Consider the following 19,721-nt stretch of genomic DNA (forward strand, 5'->3'; position numbering starts at 1 on the left):
AACAGTGGGATAATGAGCTGTGGAAAGCACTGGACATTGATTGTCAGATTTGCCATGCTTGGAGTAATCTTGAAAGAGACGTCTGAGAGGATCAACAGAAAAGAAGAAACCACGTGATGAAACATGCACGGTGGACAGCAGGCTGGTAAGAACAGTGTGACATGACTGTTTAAAGGCACTGAATGTGGTATTTTGCCAGGCTGGGACTTGATCCAAAAGGAAAATACTGAAGAGAAACAGAGAAGAAACAGACTGTGTTTGCTGGAATTCAAGACAACAAAAGGACACTGAGAGAAGAGGACAGTGACCAGTGAGAGGCGAAGCCGGACGAGTTCGACTGTGAGAATACAGGGTGTAATTGGATTGAAATGAAAGCCTGAACTCATGATGGTTTAGGGATGTCCACCGTCACAAACAAAGAGGTAAACAAGAATAGAAAACACACATAGACAAAGTGTTACATGTGAAATTATTTCTGGAAAGAATCAGAAGTGAGATAGTTTTGAATTAAGAAATCAGGGAAAAGATGCATGAATTAAACCTGACTATAACATACAGAGGCAATGAAGAAAGCAGCTTACACTCACTGAACATTAACAAAATACATAGGAAAAGCAATGAAGACCTGCTTACACGTATATACATGACATAAGTTGGGATTTCTGACCAGAGAGAGGGAAACGGGAAGTTTAAGTACTTATGATAATAATGAAAATGTCTCAGTTGTGTTTCTTTAGGGGCGAAAGAGACCTGGATCAATTCTCCCCATGCAGCGGTCGGAAGAAACCTGTAGGTTAACTTGACTGGACATGCCAAGGCAAGTTTCTGGTTGAATTGTTCACAGCGCCATGTCTCCATAAACCTGACAAGTGGGCCCTAACTTCTGGCTGAGGAGCAGGAATGCTGTTAATAAGGTGGGAACTTAAAATTTGGGTTAGCAAATTTGGGAAAGACAACTGACGGCTTGAGTGGAGAATTGTGCAGGAGTCTGACACACTGCAAAAGCAACATATGCAAATTCACATACACAAACAGAAAATGCATTAACCTTATAAAGACAAGACAAGCTCATGGAGTTTAATGCATAGACACTGATTAAAAACCTGGCTAAGAACACAAACCTATGCAATGAAGAACAGCTTGCTATTTTGTATGAATGATACAATGGTGTGAATGTTTAATAAAATACATTTGAGTTTGTAATTGAGGAATAGAAGAAGCTATATGACAAAGGGAGTGAGTTATGTAAACAAAAAGTGATTAAAGTAGTTTTAAAAGAGTGACTTAGGAGTGCTCTCTCGTACTGAGTGATCAAAACCAGTGATCACTGTAGAAAGAAATAAAATGATTTAATGAGTTGGGAATGTTTAAACATATGTTTCTGTTGTTACAGCAACTCATTGAGAGATGATTCAGTATGCAAATTAGTTGGAGTGAGTGGTGACGAAGGAACTTCCTGTGTGTGTGTGTGACTGAGGAAGTGACTTTCAGAAGAGGAAGCATAGCAGAGAAGAGAAGTACAGATTTGGGTAGGAAATTTATAGTTTAGTGATATGTTGTTGTAAGGGGGGTTATGTTTTATGCTGAATTGAAGTATGTTACAGAGCATAAGGGGGTGATTTTTGTGTGCAAATTGTGTGGTTTTAATGAGACTTTCGGTGTATTGAGGAGGTGAAATTATGTGGTGGCAAAACTTTTGTGTGTTTAAGGTTGTTGAGGTTGTTGTGGTGATGGGTTGATTCTGTCAGTTAGGTTCGGGTTGTTGTTGTTTTTGTTTTTAATAGAGGGAGTTTTAGGAAACATCGACATGTCTAAAATTGGGCCCATTATTTTGTAAGAGTGCACTTAAAGAAAACCTGTCAGGTGATTTTGTTTTGTTTTTATGAGCTAACAATCAGCTCTATTTTTTCATTTCTGTTTTAAGCAGGCCTGCAACAGTGAATAACGGCGCTGAAAATTCTCGGGAAGAGCAAATATAAGGGGGCTTTCCAGATTACAATTGGCTGAGGAGAAAGCTACCTGGGGACTATTCAGGTCGTAAGTCCCTGTAAAAAGGATTTTATGCGAGTCAATCCAGTCCAAAAGCATAAAGAAATATTTTCCTATGGAAAATAAAAAATGACTGAGCTCATTTTGCTGAGGGTGGAGAATCTGACGCGGGAAGCTCCACTATTAGCAAATATATGGTGTGACTGCATGTGAATGTGTGACTGGATGAAGGTGTGGATGAATAAATGTGGACAAACAATTTGCTTTTACCAGAGAAAATTTCTGTTTTGTTTTGTTGACTGGGGTTAGATTATGGGATTATAGTATATTGTTGGGAGAATGCCAAATGCTAAAGGGGAAATATTTTTTGATGTAACTCAGTTAACATTAATTGAAGAAACACATGACTGATAACTGTTCTGTTTTAAGTTTATTTTTATGACATAGATTGGATCATGAGTGGGGAAACTGAGCATTTTTAAGTTTTGTATAGTATCTTGACACATGAAATGTATCAAGATAAAGGGGGGTTTAGGGTTTAATAATTTAATTGTTTAATAATTTAGGATCATTTCAGGACCTTTTGGGTTTTTGATCATTTGGATATGGTAAAACTGAAACTGTTATTTTTAAGTTAAGGTGAAAGGATTAAAGTGAACTTGTCACGGTTTGCGGGGCAAGCCGTGTGGAGTTGTAGAAAAGGACCCAAAAGGCGGCAGCTCTGGTGCAGGTGAATATTTATTTACAACGGTGGGCACAAAACAGCACTGGTGGAAAAACAAGAAACCGGACACCCAAACTGGGTAAGCTAATAACACAAACCAGAAACGAGGATGCAGGGAGGTCCGGGGAAATACACAAGAGACGCAGGGAGACCGAGGGGAAACAACACAGGCGAACCAGCAACTACCATAACAGAAGACACAACTTAAATACACCCAGAGAACACAGGGAGATTACACACAGGTGGGGAACACAGGTGACACTGATAAACATAACGAGACAGGGCAGGAGTGAACACAACATTACGCATACTGACGAGAGACTGTCAAAGTAAAACAGGAAGTACACAGAGGTTCAGACAGGAGGAGAGAGAGCACGGGGAGAACACAGACATAACAGGCTGGGGGAAACATGGAATAAACACAAAGAGAGACGAGAGCTCATAAATACACAGAGGGGCACAAGGGGGTAAGAGTCACAAAGGGAAAAACACTTAGGGAACACCACAACAGGACACCTCAGAAAACCTGGCCTAAATAAGGAGCGAAAATACAAGGAACCAAGAATACTGGGCCAACATGGCCCAGGACCATGACAGAACTGAATCCTGTTTAGAAGATACAATGCCGGTTTTTCAAAGCTGTGAATAATTCTTAGAGGGAAAATTAGTGAGGGTTGAAGGAGTAGAACAGCTTTGATTTCTTTTTGATTTCTAGAAGTAGTGGTTATAATGTAGGCTTACACATACAGATATTACATAGGAGGTATTTTTAGGATAAAGGGGAGAGCTTATAAATAGAAATGATTTTATACATATTGCATTTTTGATATGAGTTATTGAAGTTATTGAAGGATTGCACGCGTTTACAGACACAGAGTCCATAAACACACATGACAGTATTGATTCCGGGCAAAAGGCCTCAAATTCATTTAGCTTTTTGACTGAACTTAAAGAAGGACCAAAGAGGAAGGAAAGCATATATTTTGGTTAAGTCTGATAAATTAGAATTAGAAGGTATTGTTACATTAAAGGGAGCAAATGAAATAAAAAGGCTATACCAAAAACGGGTTATAACATAGGAAATGTGAGGTTAAAATGAAGTTAACACATAGGAGTTGTTTTTAGGCAGCATTTAGCTATGATGAAATGTATACAGGAGTAATTGCTTATATGCTTAAACTTAATTGATTAAAGTGGTTGTTTTCTTTTGGATCTTTTAGAGTAGAGGAACTTGCAGCAGCGACAATTTGTGCACAGGATGTTGATGATCAGATAAGGGAAAATAGAGCGAGCAACCGGACGTGAAAGCAGGGCTTAAAGAGTTTTAAAGGGATGAGGACCGTTGAAGAATATATATAAATATAAGTCAATAAGTTAAGAACATAATTAGGATCAGGCTTTTGATTACAGAGTCCCAAAAAGGATAAGTTAGGGAGATGCAGGAAAAGGTGTTTTGTTTCCTTTGCAGAAGATCTCGGCGACCACAGGAGAGGCGAGGATCCTGGAGATCTCGAGGCCTGCTGAACCACCAGAGAGGGACCGAGAAAACCTAAGCTTACACATGGAGTGTTCTCGAATGGGAGCTGGTTGAGCCAGAGGACGGCTAGAGAGGGTCTGAGCGAGGACACAATGTATTGCGACCTCTGGTGTTCCAGAGGTCGAGAGAGGGAGTGTGGAGCAGGGAAATTATTTTACTGCTATTGTTAAATAATTGTCATCATTACCATTGCATTAATAATATAATCTGGAGTTTATATTGCATTCAGGGGTTGAACAGTCTGTGTCTTTCAGAAAGGCTAAAAGTAACAGGACAGGAAACAGGCTTGGAGAGTTTTGCAGAAGTGAAAGTTATTTTGAGCAGCAGGCTAAGACGAGGCTTTAACAATGTAACAGATAGCTTTAAGAAGGCCTTAAGATGTTATGCATACAGTTATTATGTTGACCTTGTATTTCAGGTGCAGTTATGACTATTTTATACATAATGCATATCTGTGCTTATTAAAGAGTTGGAGCTCGGTCAATTAATTGGGGGTCGGAAGCTTTGTTCGGCGCGATGTCCGGACAATCTATTGTGCAAGTGACTTGGAGCCATAGAAGGAATTGCAATACATGCTTACAAAACACTTATATATCAGATCATTTTATATTAAGGTTTTAGTAGAGGTTCTTGGTTAAAACATTTATTTAGTAGAAGACATACATATAGTCTCAGTGAGCCTCTGGTCTGGTAAAAGGTCAGAAGTGCAACAGGTGAATTGAGAAAGAGCATGTGAGGTCAACACATACACACACATTAGTTAGATTTATTTAGAGGAGAGATTAGTCATGTCTCGACAAGAAAGAGGAACAATTCACTTTAAGATAAGAACGGAAAGTACCAGCCATGAAAATAGAAGATGATCTTCTGGGTTAAAGGCCATTGTGGTGTTGATCTGATCTATGTATAAAATGTATCTGTGACGCATGAAGGGGCGTCAGTAAATCAAACCCTGATGCTATAAAATATCTGTTTATGCTTTGATTAAGTCGGAGATCACTTGCTGTCGGCGTACAGAGTATCTTCCCACACGTGTGTTCATTAAAATCATTGTTTGACCAAGACCTTCTGGACCATGGGTGGTTTGTACTCTCCTTCCTCAATTGTGAACCTTAACACTCGTCTTCTGGTTTTACTAAACTGGCAGTTGGATTCTGTTCTTCTGACTGTTTATATTTTGTTTTCTTAAATTTCTCAATTTACAGACATTGTTTTGTCCGGCCCCTGGACTTTTCTTTTCTCACCACTGCTCGTCAGCAGGAGTGAGTTTTAATTTCACTTACTTGATTACCCATCTTATTTATGTATTTACTTAATTTTTGTTTAAGTAATATATACACGATACAGCTGCTATCACCTTCGCTGGTATTAGAAATGAGAGTGGTTGCTCACACGCCCTTCTACTTTCGGACTATTTCCAAAAGCGGTGTGAACTTTACGAGACGGAACTCGACCGTTCTCCCAAATCACCAGCACGTCAGTGAACAGCAGTAAAAGAAAAACACAGTAGGAGCAGCTCAGTCTCTTATTGGACCGTGAAAATTCAGCTTGCTCCGTTAATTAAAACAATACACACACACATTCACATTCACACCTATTCGCGCGATCGGAACCCTTATCATAAGGGGAGCTGCCAGTCTTTCTGTAGACGAGCTACTTATTCCCTAGACCCTGTCTAGACCCAGCTGGGGGAGCTACCCAGAGCTCCAAACCTAACCCACAGAAGTGGGGAGCTTCCAGTCGACGAGCTCCAAGCTACCAGTCGACGAGCTACTTCCGCTATTTTAAATTCCCTGAATTTAAAATACGTTTTTACGCAAGATTGTGTCAGTGTGTCTGTATCTACCTGGTCAGCGTCGCCGGATCTGGTCCACCTCGATCGGGCCCCACCACCGTGGGTCGCTTGCTAAGACGTTGGCCAAGACTCGAATTTAACGCTCTTGGTCTTTTTCCACACACCTGGTGTGTGGGCTGTCGACAGGCGAACAACGTGGACTGGTCACGGAGATGGGACACGATGGAGGCGATCCGGCTCGAAGGACCAAGAAATGTTGGGAGAAAACTCTGTAAAAAACCCAGGAGAAATAAAGACACAATGAGACAAGGTTTCTTTTTATGCTTTAACGTGAACACGGGTGAGCTGCTGAGAACAACTCACATCGTGAACAGAGGCTTGGCACTTTTTATAGGAAAGACAGTGAGAACAGGATAAGAAAATAATAAACAGATAAAATAAACAACTCCATATGTGGCGCTAGTCTCGTCAGCAGAGAGCTGGGAGAAAGCTGTGAGAGATAAAACAATCTAAAACAATATGTCCCAAAACAATATGTCTTCGCTGGGAAAGTCTAAAAGGATAATTCTAAACTAATCTAACCATAGACAAAGGGCAGAGAAAAGGCATCTTTGTACATTTAAAAGAAGGTAAAGAAACATAGAATCATTTTCCACTAACATTAACAGAGGCCTCCCTGGGGTACCAGCCTCCCCTGTTCCCTGCAATAGAAGGTGAGCACTTTGTGCCCTCTGTTCAGCAGCACCTGCGGCGGTGTCGGCGCGCATGGCGGGCCACTAGAGCTGCCCTTCTTCGCGTGGCAGATCGGAACAAACGGCAGGCAGACCGCCACAGGACCCTGGCCACGGCCTACTCACCTGGACAGAAGGTTTGGCTCTCGACCCGGTATGTGCCTCTCAGAACGGAATCGCAAAAGCTCTCCCCCACCTTCATCGGACCGTTTGACGTGGACTCCGTTGTTAACCCAGTTTCTGTGCGTCTCAAGCTTCCCAGGACCATGCATATCCACAATGTGTTTCATGTTTCCCAACTCAAACCCCACTGTTCCAGTCCTCTGTGCCCTCCTTCCGGACCCCCTCCACCTGCCCGGGTCATCGCTGGCCGTCCGGCTTTCTCCGTGACTCGGATTATGGACGTCAGGCGCCGGGGCCGTGGCCTGCAGTATCTTGTGGACTGGGAGGGCTATGGCATCGAGGAGCGTTCCTGGGTCCCGCGGTTCCATGAGGCTCACCCTGAGAAGCCTGGGGGTCGCCGGGAGGCTCCCGTTGGAGGGGGGGTACTGTCACGGCCTGCGGGATCGGCAAGGCACTGATCAACATCTCTCTCCCCCTCCCCTGTTTTGCTGGGGCGGAACTCATGGCGGGTTCACGTCCTCGGTCCACGCCCTCCCGGATCATGCACACCTGGGCCTCATCAGACCAGCTGGTATATCAGAAGGAGGAGATCAGCTGTTCAACGCTGGATTGTTGTGAAGACTCTAGTCTGTACGTCGAGCCCTAGTTTCCCACTCTTCCGTATCAGAAAGTTAACATTTGTCTCTCTGTTCTAGATTCCCCGGACCCGTCCCCGTGTTTCCCCGTGTGGAGTGTGTAAGAGGTGACTGGTCACTAGCGGAGAGAGGTTGGCGTGAGCGCGTGTGTGATTCCCTTGTTTTCCCTGGAGCCCTGGAACCCTGCCTCTCACATCTTGTATATAGCACTGTCCTCGCACTGTCTGTAAATACACTTGGTGAAGATTTTGTGAATAAACCGTCTCTGTTAAAACACAACTCCGGAGTCCTGCGAGTGGATCCTCAGAGCAACCCGTGACAATCAGTTTCTCTTCGCTATCTATTGCTAAGCTCAGTGAGTCACAGCTCTGTTGAGCAAATCATTCCTTTAACCTTAACTAGAAATGACTTAATGAATGTCTTCACAAATAAAATTTTAGCCACTAGAAAAGCAAATATTTCTAACCATCTCACAGACACATCATTACATACAGTTATGGATTTTTATCGAGACTCTTTCTCTCCAATTGATCTTCAATAGTCACCTTCTCCAAAACACCAGTATGCTTATTATACCCCATTCTTTCATGACTGCTGCAAAATTACTTAAAAAGTAGTTTTTAAAAAAGAATTTAAAAACAATCCAAAAAAGGGAATATCCACAAAATGACCTTTAATTGCAGATAGAATTTCTTATTTAAGTAATTTACTGTTATCTGCAAAGGGTCTTATAGTCCTCTTCTTCTTTTCACCTTTCCTTCATGTCATGGCCATCATCCAGTGTTTTGTCAGCCCAACCATTTGATGTTGAGCACATCTCAGTGTTCTTTCTCTGCCTCACTTTATCTCTGTAGTAAGAGTTACTTTATTACAATTGTCACATTTATTCAACATAATTTCACTTCAGTTTGCATAACATTAGCCTGATTTCTTATCATCTTCTTATCATCTTGATTAGAAATACATTGCTCTTTGTACTTCACATACAGTTTTCAATTCTGATTACTTCATTGTAACTTAGAATTTGCTTTCTCTCCTTATCACAATACACCCAAAAATTACTTCTTCTGATTGCCCATGCATAATAAAATCACTTCGTTTTTAAATTATTACCTCTTGATCATATTTTGATTAGATTCATGATTTGATTAAAGCAAAAATAACTATCAGCAAAAGCACAAGCATAAATCTCTGTCACTGCACTCTTTGTTACATTACACCCACGAAAGCTGGATTTTAGGCCTTTTAATTCACTTCTGTCTGTCTTCTTGAAACCATAAATATTCCACAAAAACCTACTGGTCAGAGGATATGCTTCTCTTTATGGTATTTTAAGATTTTAGTACATGAGCAGAATTTTCACCTTTGTTAGCCACCAAGCTATAATTAAAGTCTCCAGATTTAGTCACAACCTAAAATATTTACAAAATAATATATAATATTGCAACATAATTACAAAAAGGAACAACAGTCCTCCAAGCCTAAGCATTTAGATTTACCTAGCTGGATTAGATGAGTTTTCAGAAAAGGAAGACGAGCTATTCTACTAGCTCACTTGTCAAATAATCCAATAAAAATAAGCCTATATATACGTTTAACAAACTAGCCCCTTGCTTATAAAATAATTCCAACTTTGATTTTCGATCTAGCCAGTACGAAGTGTGTCATAATGTTTTGGTGCCCACACTAGGCGGGTGACAAGTATATCCTGCTTGTCCCAAATGCTCTGGTCCCAGCAGTACTCTGGAGACAGCAGCCTGCTTGGTTTATGAATCCAAAAGTACTTGTTTAGATGGCTCTCATCGTGCCACAGAGCTTCCACATCATTTATTTTATCCTCCATGATAGCCAGATAACAGGCATCTACCAAATGCTTTACATTTTGCCACATTCCTCCAAAGATAGCAGCATGGTAGTAGAAATCGCCAGTTTCCATGAAGGCTTTAGATTTGGGGTTTCTGTCGTAGGTAAACCAGGCTTTTGGTAATTTATAATAGTGGGCATGGAGCAAAGCCACAGAATCACCCAGTGCCTCAGACCCAAATCTCCCCTGAAACTCCTGATCCACATCAAAACAGAAGACATAATGAAATCTGTGACGGATCTCTGACTCTATAGCTTCTGATATTGTCCTCATTCGCATCATAGAAATGTCTTGCCACCTGGTGTGCTTTCCCACCTGGATAACCTTTATGTTTCTGTGAGAAGCAAGTGTGATGTTTGGTACTTTGTCTGGTAAGTCTGTAAACACATAATACGTCACTGGTAATCCCAACATAAAATGTTGTTCTGCTGAGATGAGGAAAGTCTTGAGGTAGGCATCCAGGTACCTTAATGAGAGACAGAGAAAAACAAATGATTTTTTTATTTGTAAATTATTGCAAAACAATACAAAACCCATCCTGTTTGTATATTTCTTCACTATCTTTGATGCACCAAAAGTAATTATTTCAATCTGAGCCAAGGTTCAATCGTCCACACCCAACAAACAGCAAGGCAAGCTGGTGTTTATTGGTTATGGGTCATAAAGGCCAACTACTCCAGATACTAATTACCAATTACAAAAAAAAATAGCAACAAAGAAGGCAACATTCAAGAAAGCAAGAAAAGACCTAGACATGACTATAATGCTAATGCTAATAATAATAATAATAATAATAATAATAATAATAATAATAATGCTAATAATAATAATAATAATAACCGTAGATGTATGTGCGCAAATTTATTCAGGTTTAGATGTCTGGATTTCAAAACAGTTTGGTCAAATTTGGTCAAATTTCTTTGTATTTGTGCATGAATTGGAGCACATATTTGTGACTCCTCAAAAGTTACACAGAAATCGATGTACACATTTGTAAACATTTGTTTGTGCTTGTGGATCTTATCGTATGCATTTGCAACCCTTTTGCAGGGGTATAAGGCACATTTCCCCCCATAAACTAAAACTAGAGTTACCACCTCATGATTACTTATGTGGGCTAGTGAATTTACAGTTTAAATTCGCCATGTTGAACTGATTCAGCCATGTAGGTATGCCTACATTTCTTAATCATTCTATTAAATTCTATTAACTAGAAGGCACCACTGTATAATAGCCAAGGAATACAGTTTTTATGGAGGAACCAACCGTCCCACAGCAAACACAGTAAGGGCCACTGATGACTTTTCTCCTATGTGCTTTTGATCAAAAAGATTTGGATCAAACATTCCCTCCCAGATGATAGGAGCATTCCAAGATGTTGATGTCTGAACTGCTGGTCTGGCCCTGGATTAAAAGAACAAAATAAATTAAAACACAATCTATATATTCTGGTTTAAAATAATTCAGGAACATGTCCCTTGTGCTAATGAATATGAGGAACTAATAACTTTAATTTACAGTTCACCAGAGATGTTAATTCATTTGTAACAGTATTGTACAGCTGACATCAGTGTTTTGACTGTTTTTAATCATGAAACTCTCTAAAGACTGTTCTTCCAGTGTTTCTTTTTTCTTTTTTTCCTTTATTGAGAGTGAAAAAAAATCTTACTTATGAATTAGGGCTGCCACAAACGATTATTTTGATAGTCGACTAGTCACCGATTATTTTTGCGATTAGTCGACTAATCAAATCCATTGGACGTAAAACGTACAGCTTATTGCACCAGCAGCATCTGCTCTTATATAACTATCATTAGCTTACAGCTTTAAGTGTTTAAGGTATGTGCTAACTAAAAATAAAGACAAGATGATAGTTTATTAAATTTTAATGAAATTTGCAGATTGTTTCGGTGAAGTTTAATAAACTCCTTGCTATCTAAAATATAACAGGAAACCGGAGTAAATTCTCGAGCATCTCACACTTCTGATAATCAGTTTTCTGCTTGAGGTTTATTCAGCTGTGTAAAAACTATAACTTTAATCTCAGCCAAACCGATTTACTCAGGAACAAATAAAATACAAAAAAAAAAGCCAAACTATAACATTTTTAAGTTATCTAAGGGACTTATATATCATGTTTAACCTGAGTAGCGAAAGATGGCAGTGGGTTTGAAAACGATTAGCCGGGTGTCCGGTGTTCCCACGGGCTCTAGTGAGCCTTGCCCCCGGCTAGCTATCGAGCTAGTGGGTAACAGACGTCTCCGAAAACGTCGGAGCGCTTTTGAAAGTATGTGGCGTCTTGATAAACTGAGCAGATATTTGAAGTTTACACAGCTACATTCTCGCCTAAAAATATGTTAAACTTTATTTACTGACCCAGAAAGAATAATAAGAGTAATATTAAAACTAACTAGCTGCCGCCATTGTTGGAAACTAGGTTGGGCTGCGCTATGAATTTTGGGACACACACAATTTCGGGGTTTAACAGCAGCTGGCATCCTTGTACATGCAGTGCTGCCATCTTCTGTTTCAGTCCGTTATTACACTCTTAAATCCTACTACTTATTCCTGCGTCTTTTGGGATCTTACAAAGCTTCAAACAAAGCGTCGACTATTAATTTACTCGTCGACGATTTTAATAGTCGATGTAATCGTGACTAGTCGACTAATCGTGGCAGCCCTATTATGAATACTCCCAAGCAGGTTATTTTATTCTATAGTTAGTTTGTGTAAATGCTTCTTTAATCATGTCGCTCTGGTTTTTCTTTCTTCTTTTTTTAACACACTTTCAAATTTGGTTACTGTCTGCTTGTCACAAGTGCTATTGTAACATTAACCTCCAAAAATATTTTATTTTAACTGTACTTTGATGCAGAAGTTTCCTAAATTGTGTGCACAAGCTGCATGTGTTTATTCTACTAAAAACATCTTAAAAATCAAATACAAGTATGGGACATTATAATTACCAGACAATGGTGTCCAAATTTTGAATATCTCTTACCCAAAGTTAAGTGTGTCATCCAAATTAATGCTGTGGCTTGGTTCTCGTTCAGGGTGCAATTTTATCATTAGGATAGTGTTCCTTAAATATCTGATACCGGAAAAATAAGCACCACAGGACATAACAACAAAATAAATTGTTTGAAAAGGTTGCTACATCATATAGATATTACGTATCAATATGCTTTTGAAAATAGTGCCTTAATACATACCTTGTATATAAGGAAGTAGAACCGAGGATGACCAACAGCAGACAGCAGAGGATTCCATCATTTTTACTTAGAAATTAATAAAAAATAATAATATTAAAAATAATACTAAATAAATCAAATAAAGTTTGGGCCTCACTTCATTGTTTTTCCTTTGACAGGTATACCAATATTTAGCATCAATTAACAGATAAATGTCTTTACATAGGTAATTCATGAAGATTGCTAAAGCCTGAGTCATGCAGGCTTACAATGCTGTTGGTGAACATTTTGGCAACCATCAATCAATGGGGAAAAATGTGTATTCCCCTATTGCTTGCAATGCTAAAAGCCACTATAGTGAAACTAGTCACAAAGCTGTATATGGTACTGCACTGAAAACCTCCTTGCAATTGGTTAGGTCACTAGTGGGCTAGTAGTAATAATGTCTGGCTCCAAAACACTGACATGGTGGCAGCCAAAATGTTTTCCAGAAAGTCTAAAATCAATTGGGGACATTATGGTTATTTTTATGTTTTTTATACCTACAGATAAAACAACAAGGTAAGGAAAACAATAAGTTAGAAAGATTTCTGGAAATGCTCTCTCCTTCACTTGATACATGTTTGTATAAAATAGAATCAGGCAAAGTGAAATCAATCCTCTTCTGATTACAATGGAAGAGTCTCGTTTGTTGTCAACTCACAATTCAAAATCCAGTTTCTGTAATAATAATGCACCCCCCCCGCACACACACAGACACAGACACACACACGCACACACATTCCTGCCAACAGCACCACCATCTTGGCCCACGCTCCTACCTCATTGTTAGGGAAAACAGCCCTGTCATTTTCTTCTTAAGCAGCGTTCTGATGGAGGAGAAAGGGATGGCTGGTTGACAGAATTAGACCTTATTGAAAAGAAAAAAAAATAGTGAGCCCAACCTTGGGATAAATAAAATAAAGTAAAGTAAAGTAATAAAGTATCTTATTTCATGTAAAATATTTTCATTATCTTACATTCATTTCCTGCATAACCTGCCATATCCATAAATTATAAACTGCTCAAAACTGTTTTAGACCAACAAAGTCTATTGCTCATTTTTACAATTAAGATCAATTGATGTAAATCCGTGAATGTGAAAGCTTGATTCATTTTATCCAAACTATAAGCTACATCTGCAACTCCTCCTATACTATCCTATACTTTGACCCAAACATCAAAATGATCTAGTGGCATCTAGGATTAATTTCTCCAATCTATAGCTTAAAGAATGTTTTTACCATTGAAACTTAAACCATTATGTCATAAAATTGTGCCTATCTTAATTAAGGCAGATGGACATTGGTGGGAAGTAGCTTTAGAACTGAGTGACAGTAGTGCAGCATACAGAAGGTGACATGAGTATTGAACACATCACCAATTTTCTAAGTAAAAGTATTTCTAAAGGTGCTACTGGCATGTTGGTAGCAACCCATCGAATCAACACATTCAAATAAATCAACCCATAGCTGTCCATAAAAATAATGAGAACTGAAAGACCAGTCAAGTATCAAATATGTTTACAGAAATGTATTTAATATTTCATACAAAATCCTTTGCTGGTGATGACAGCTTCAACACACCTCCTGTATGGAGAAACTAGTCGCATGCATCAAGTGTGATTTTAACTGATTCTTCTACACAAACAGTTTTCAAATCCTGAAGGTTCAGTTGGCCCCTTCTATGAACTTTCCATAGATTTGATAATGTCTGTGGGTTCTCAAGAAATTTCATCGACATGTTCAAAAATGTTTTTCCAAAAGACAGGGAGCACAAAATGGAGTGTCTTAAACTGGTACAACCTGTATGGGGAACATACATATGTATATTTTTTTTACATTATCTCTGGTGCCATTGTGTAAATCAGTTGAATGCACAAGTCCAGTAAAACCAGTTTTATTTGTACCTCTTGAGAGACAGCAACCATTTACCATTAGATTCCTGGCCAAAACCTGTGTTAGTGTTAATGATGAGAATAACAAGAAATTTGTTAAAAATGAAATGAAAAAAAAGTACTGTAGTCTAAATCTTCCATGCTTAAAATTTAAACAAAATTCATACATGGTTGCCAGTTGAACAACACTCAGTATTTATAGTGCATAAAATGTGAAAATTCACTGAAGGATTGTGAAGGGTTATTATTTAAATTGGACTTCATCTCCAGAGGGCCCCAAACTACAAAAACTACAGTATCACAAGTGTTGTTTCCACTACATGAAGAACAGGATGAAATACCTACTAACTGCTGTGAACTAAATAATAATACATCCTATTAATTCATTTTACATTTTCTACATTTTTTCCACAGATAAAATTTGTTACTATATAAGTCACAGAGTAGGTGAGTGACAACTTTTTTATGTAGAAATTTAATGAGGAGTCAGGAGTACATTTTATTTTTTAATTTTATTTACATTATTATTATTATTATTATTGGCAGAGTTACTTTGTACGTCTTCACTTGTAGGAAAGTAAAGTAAAAAAGTAAACTTACTTGGATTCACAGATATATCCAACAGCTCGATTTAACTGTATAAAAACTCTTTGCAGATCACAGCCCGACACAAACCAACGCAACAGCATATAGCACAGACGTAAAGACGGCGAGGCGTGATTGCAGGTGCCGCTCAGGTGCGTCCGCCTCCCCTGCAGCAGCGCTGCAGACCACGCCCCGCCACACACATTAACCAGGTAAAATACATATTTAGGCAGAATTTTGCAAATATCTATTTTCCATCTTTTAGCAGCATAGTACTTTTTTCCAATTATTTTTTAAAAGTCAGGTCAAGAATCCAAAATCCCAAAGGGTGGCGGCTCACAGCAGTTTTTGTTTGCTGGATCATTTTAGTTCAGCTGGGTGTCTTTCCTTTTGTTATATTTCTTTAAGAGTTCAAAATGTGTTAATTACATAAATAAAATGTAATTTTCTCTGTAGCACTTCATGGATTTCATAAGCAATACACCTTAGTTGTTCACCCAAAGCATAAAGGTAAAAAACAATATATACAGTGTTATCTTCATTTTAGATGTCAAAAGTATTTGCGGTTCCCAGTGTTTTCTTTTGCGTGGAACCCGGATGTGAAAGGTTGTAGACACCTGGTCTAACTGATATGACACTTATCATGAAGGGTAAACATTCACTGTACACTGCTGGAAAAAAAAACATACAGACAACCACAGGTGGCAAAAGTACAGACATTCTGTATTTATGTAGAAATACAGATACTAGAAAAAAAAAAGTTGAAGTTGAACTGAGCATCTGTACTGATATAAAAGTGAAAGTAAGTACTTTTGAAGATATTTTTACCAGCTATTTCTGTCAAAACCTAATGGACCTTGTGTTACCTTGTGTTATATTAATGTAATAGTAAAATGTTATTATTAGATGGAGATACAAACTTCATTTTAGTCAAAATTTTAATTCTAATAATATACTCACCTTGAATCGGTTAAGTAGAAAAAGAATAAAATGCTCCATTTTAAAAGATAGATTACCTCATTTTTCTTTGCAGGAAAATTGCCAACAAAAACAAAAACATAATGGCATACATACTAAAAAATGCTGGGTTATTTTCATAACTCAACTTCTTGGTAGTTTGACCAATTTCTGAACCTATAAGCCTTATTGTTGGGTCTAAACTCAGACCCCGCTGTATCCAGGACTTATTCCCATGAAAGAAAAACAAGGCAACAGCGATCGATCGATTTACTTGCAAGGAGGCCTCGTCGGTATCTCAGTGTCAATAGAAAATTGTACTTAGTAGTCAGTATAATCTTTTAATGATATAAGTTTGCATATGGTAGAATACTGCATGTTGACCTTTTGATGACTTAGGCTGTTGTTCACTACAAGACTTTGTGTGCATTCCAGAGTGCACTGGCATTCACACCCACATCCTTGGAGCATGGGAGAGTTCGTACCTTCTCTTTGTTTTATGGTAGGATAAACGTAACTATGTCAGTTTTAGGTGTGTTCACACCGAACGCGATAGAGGCGTTAATGGGAAGGCGCGATGACCTGCGATGACCCGCGATGACCCGCGATTGCGGCTCCCGCGAAAATTCGGAAGCAGATTTGCGTCGCGAAAACGCGAAAACGCCTGAAACGCGCGTCAGTCTAGCGCGTTTGGAGCGTTTGACTCGCGAAAAAACCACGCGTGTGAGTTTTTGTGTTGCATTTTGTGCGTACGCGCGTTACCCGTCTACCGCTCGAGTTGGAAAAATCTGAACTCCAGCGTCAAATCGCGCCGCGACAACCAATCAGGAGCCTGGTGACATCGCTGTTACCTAGGTCAAAGGGGCAGATCCAGCCAAAGCCCTTCATACTTCAATGGAGGGAAGGCTAATCAATGCCGTAGCAAACAACCTGGAGCTGTACGACACCAGCTGCTTTCTGTACCGAGACAGGAATAAAAAGGACCGAGCTTGGAGGAAGATATGTAAAGAGATCGGGCAACCTGGTAAGTTCATTCATTTCTCTTAAGTTTTCTCTAAAGTTTTCGCTGACCCGGGGAAGCCGCACAAAAGCTAGCAAGCCACCGCTATTTTCCCACTGACGTACAAATACCGTTCTGCTTTTATGCATGTTGTCATTTAGGAATATATTCTATTGTTTATTAATAAACAGCACACAGTGGTCCCACTGTTCATCCGTCACTGCTTTGCTTTTTCGCTGATTTTCTTTTTCTTTTCTTTTTTTGCACCGTACAGCATTGCATTCTGCAGCCTGATTGACAAATCTCCTTCGTGTCGTGTCTCCTGCTCTTGCCAAATTTATCATGTTTGGTTTTGATAACCATCACATCCTTTTTTTGGACACGCGTAGAGGTGCGAATGTGCACGTGTCAAATTAGGGGCGTTTGGGGCGTCTTGTTCGCGTCCATGGCGTTCGGTGTGAACAAAAGTGCCTTTTGTTTAGATGAAATTCTGGACTGCCCCCCCCCCCACACACACACACACACACACAATCCTGTGCTGCTTACAGGCAACAGACTTATGAGGGGAGTATTTTACTGAACAACAGGTCATTGTTAACAGAAAAGAAAACTGGTTTGACTGGACTTCTCTTTTCCTTTAAAAGTACAATTTAAAGATCCTCTTGTTATATAGTCAGCATTTGTGATCCGTATGTGTTTTCTACCAAACTGTAATAACTTTATTTCATATATACTACTCAGTGGCAGTAGGTTTTGTTGTGCTCATGGGCAACAGATTTGGGGAGAGTATTTTTCTGAACAAATAAAAGCTGTTGACACATCCAGTTTCGTTTCTGTAGGTGAAGGTCGTTATGCTCAGTTTGACAATCACAACTAGGCTTACAGCATAACAAAATGTACATTTATCAGATTGCTTTGTTTTAGTTGTACTTCGTTGTAATTTATCAGACTACTTTGTTGTAGTAGCTCGTAACTTAGCTTGCCAGCACACAATTCCCGCCTAGCGCTGTATGGAGTCTGCCTTCATAATTTAAAAAATTAACGGTTGGTGGCTTGTTTCAATCAAATAGTTGGTAAGTTGTCTAATCTTTGCAAACTGCATGGCACAAAACCTTTGGTAAAATCAGTGTTTAGGCTTTTCTGACTCTGAACTTTATCAAGTTGAAATGTAGCCTACTTTTGACACAGTGAAAATAGTAGAAGATTTATTTAGTGTTAATTTTAAGAGTTTAGTGGACAAGTTCACCTTCACAAATTTTAAATATGATGGTTAGTGGCATTTTAGTCGTGAAATAATTTACCTTTTCAAAGCTGCCCTGCATCAAACCTAAACGTTTCTGACTCTGTACTTTCCAAGGGTTAGCCTATTGTGTACTTCACTTGTGTAAAATTGTTTTATTATTTTATAACGTATAGAGTAGTTGACCAACCTGAATTGAAAATGAACTGTAGTGCAAGAATAAATCTTACTGTATTCAAAGCTTGTGTTATTCAGATTGACTTTTTTTAAGTGAAGTAAAAGTCTAAAAGTAAAAACTGTTCTGCTAGCTTTCTGTCCTCATGGGTTTTGTGTTATTACAGTCTGACGATTGAAGGAGCAGTAGCATGCCGAGAGATCATCCAGCACTGCACTAAAGACAGCCAGTAAAGGTGATTTTAAAACGATTTGGCATCAAAATGTGGAATTGCAAGTTGTGTAGTTTTTCTACTGCCATAAAAGTCATGTTGTTGAAGCATTATCGGCTCAACCATGGTCAGTACTCCACAATTTCACCCTTACCCTGTCTCTACAACACATGCATGTGTACATTTAGTACATTTAATTCATTAAAGATACACATGTCAAGAATGCACACTCCCACGCAAAGAAAAGACGGTTCTTATCTAGATTTGAATAATTATGGATTTTGTTGCCCTGTGTGTAATTTTCAGCAGCCATTTATTGAAAGCCAAATGTTTATCCATCTGAGGCGGCATTTAAAACGAAAAGAAACTGTTCCATGTCCTTTCAAGAACTGCAATTTTAAAACCAATGTATACTCAACCTTCAATGCCCACAAATGCAGAGACCACCAAAATTCAACAAGTTACAATGAAGGCATTGTGCAAAGTGTTATAAATGTAGAACAAAAAGATGACATGCAACTTGATTCAATAGAGTCATCAGATGACAATCAAGTGGCATCCACCAGTGAAATCAGTGGAATTGAGGGTTTAGAAGAGCACTTGCAATACAATCTGGCTGGATTTTTTTTGAAAATGCAGACCATTCTCCATGTGTCCCAGAGAGCAACACAGGAGATTATTGAGCATATAGATCAGTTGTTTTTGTTTTGTTGTTTCAACCTCTGGTTAGAAAATCAGTTGTAGGTATACTGAAAAAGCACAACTGTACATATAAGGACAAACTGGTGAATGAGATTTGTTAGGCAGTTTCTGATAGCAATGTTTTACATAAATGTGCCACATCCATAGCTGGACTGGCCATCGGGCATACCGGGCATTTGCCCGGTGGGCCGCTGGCGATTTTTTGTTTTTATGGGCCGATGGATTTTTTTTTTTTTTTTTTTTAGGAAGGGTATATATAATGAAAGGTGTTGGATTGGCCAATTGGTCATGATCGACTCTGGGCTGGACCAATTACAGCCGAGGAG

General features: G+C 39.0%; 1 protein-coding gene across 4 annotated transcripts in view; it reads right to left on the reverse strand.

Moving 5' to 3' along the window:
* Window positions 1-8,192: 8,192 nt before the first annotated feature.
* Window positions 8,193-19,721, reverse strand: part of LOC146719104 (N-acetyllactosaminide alpha-1,3-galactosyltransferase-like) — a 44,906-nt gene continuing 33,377 nt past the window's right edge. The window contains exons 1-7 of one of the 4 annotated variants that reach the window (XM_085460451.1): window positions 15,126-15,634; window positions 14,538-14,583; window positions 13,411-13,458; window positions 12,611-12,676; window positions 12,400-12,489; window positions 10,665-10,802; window positions 8,193-9,864 (exon numbers count right to left, since the gene is read on the reverse strand). In XM_085460451.1, coding sequence (XP_085316577.1) covers window positions 9,180-9,864; window positions 10,665-10,802; window positions 12,400-12,489; window positions 12,611-12,676; window positions 13,411-13,439 — 1,008 coding nt within the window. In that variant the 5' untranslated portion in view covers window positions 13,440-13,458; window positions 14,538-14,583; window positions 15,126-15,634 and the 3' untranslated portion in view covers window positions 8,193-9,179. Of the gene's footprint in view, window positions 9,865-10,664; window positions 10,803-12,399; window positions 12,490-12,610; window positions 12,677-13,410; window positions 13,500-14,537; window positions 14,584-15,125; window positions 15,635-19,721 lie in introns of those variants that run through there. The other 3 variants (XM_085460430.1, XM_085460438.1, XM_085460446.1) reach the window with 3 other exon arrangements.

The sequence above is a fragment of the Copadichromis virginalis genome, linkage group LG1, assembly GCF_057382275.1.
Source record: "Copadichromis virginalis isolate Kocher_CV1m ecotype Utaka linkage group LG1, C_Virginalis_male_GT1.1, whole genome shotgun sequence".
Classification (NCBI taxonomy): domain Eukaryota; kingdom Metazoa; phylum Chordata; class Actinopteri; order Cichliformes; family Cichlidae; genus Copadichromis; species Copadichromis virginalis.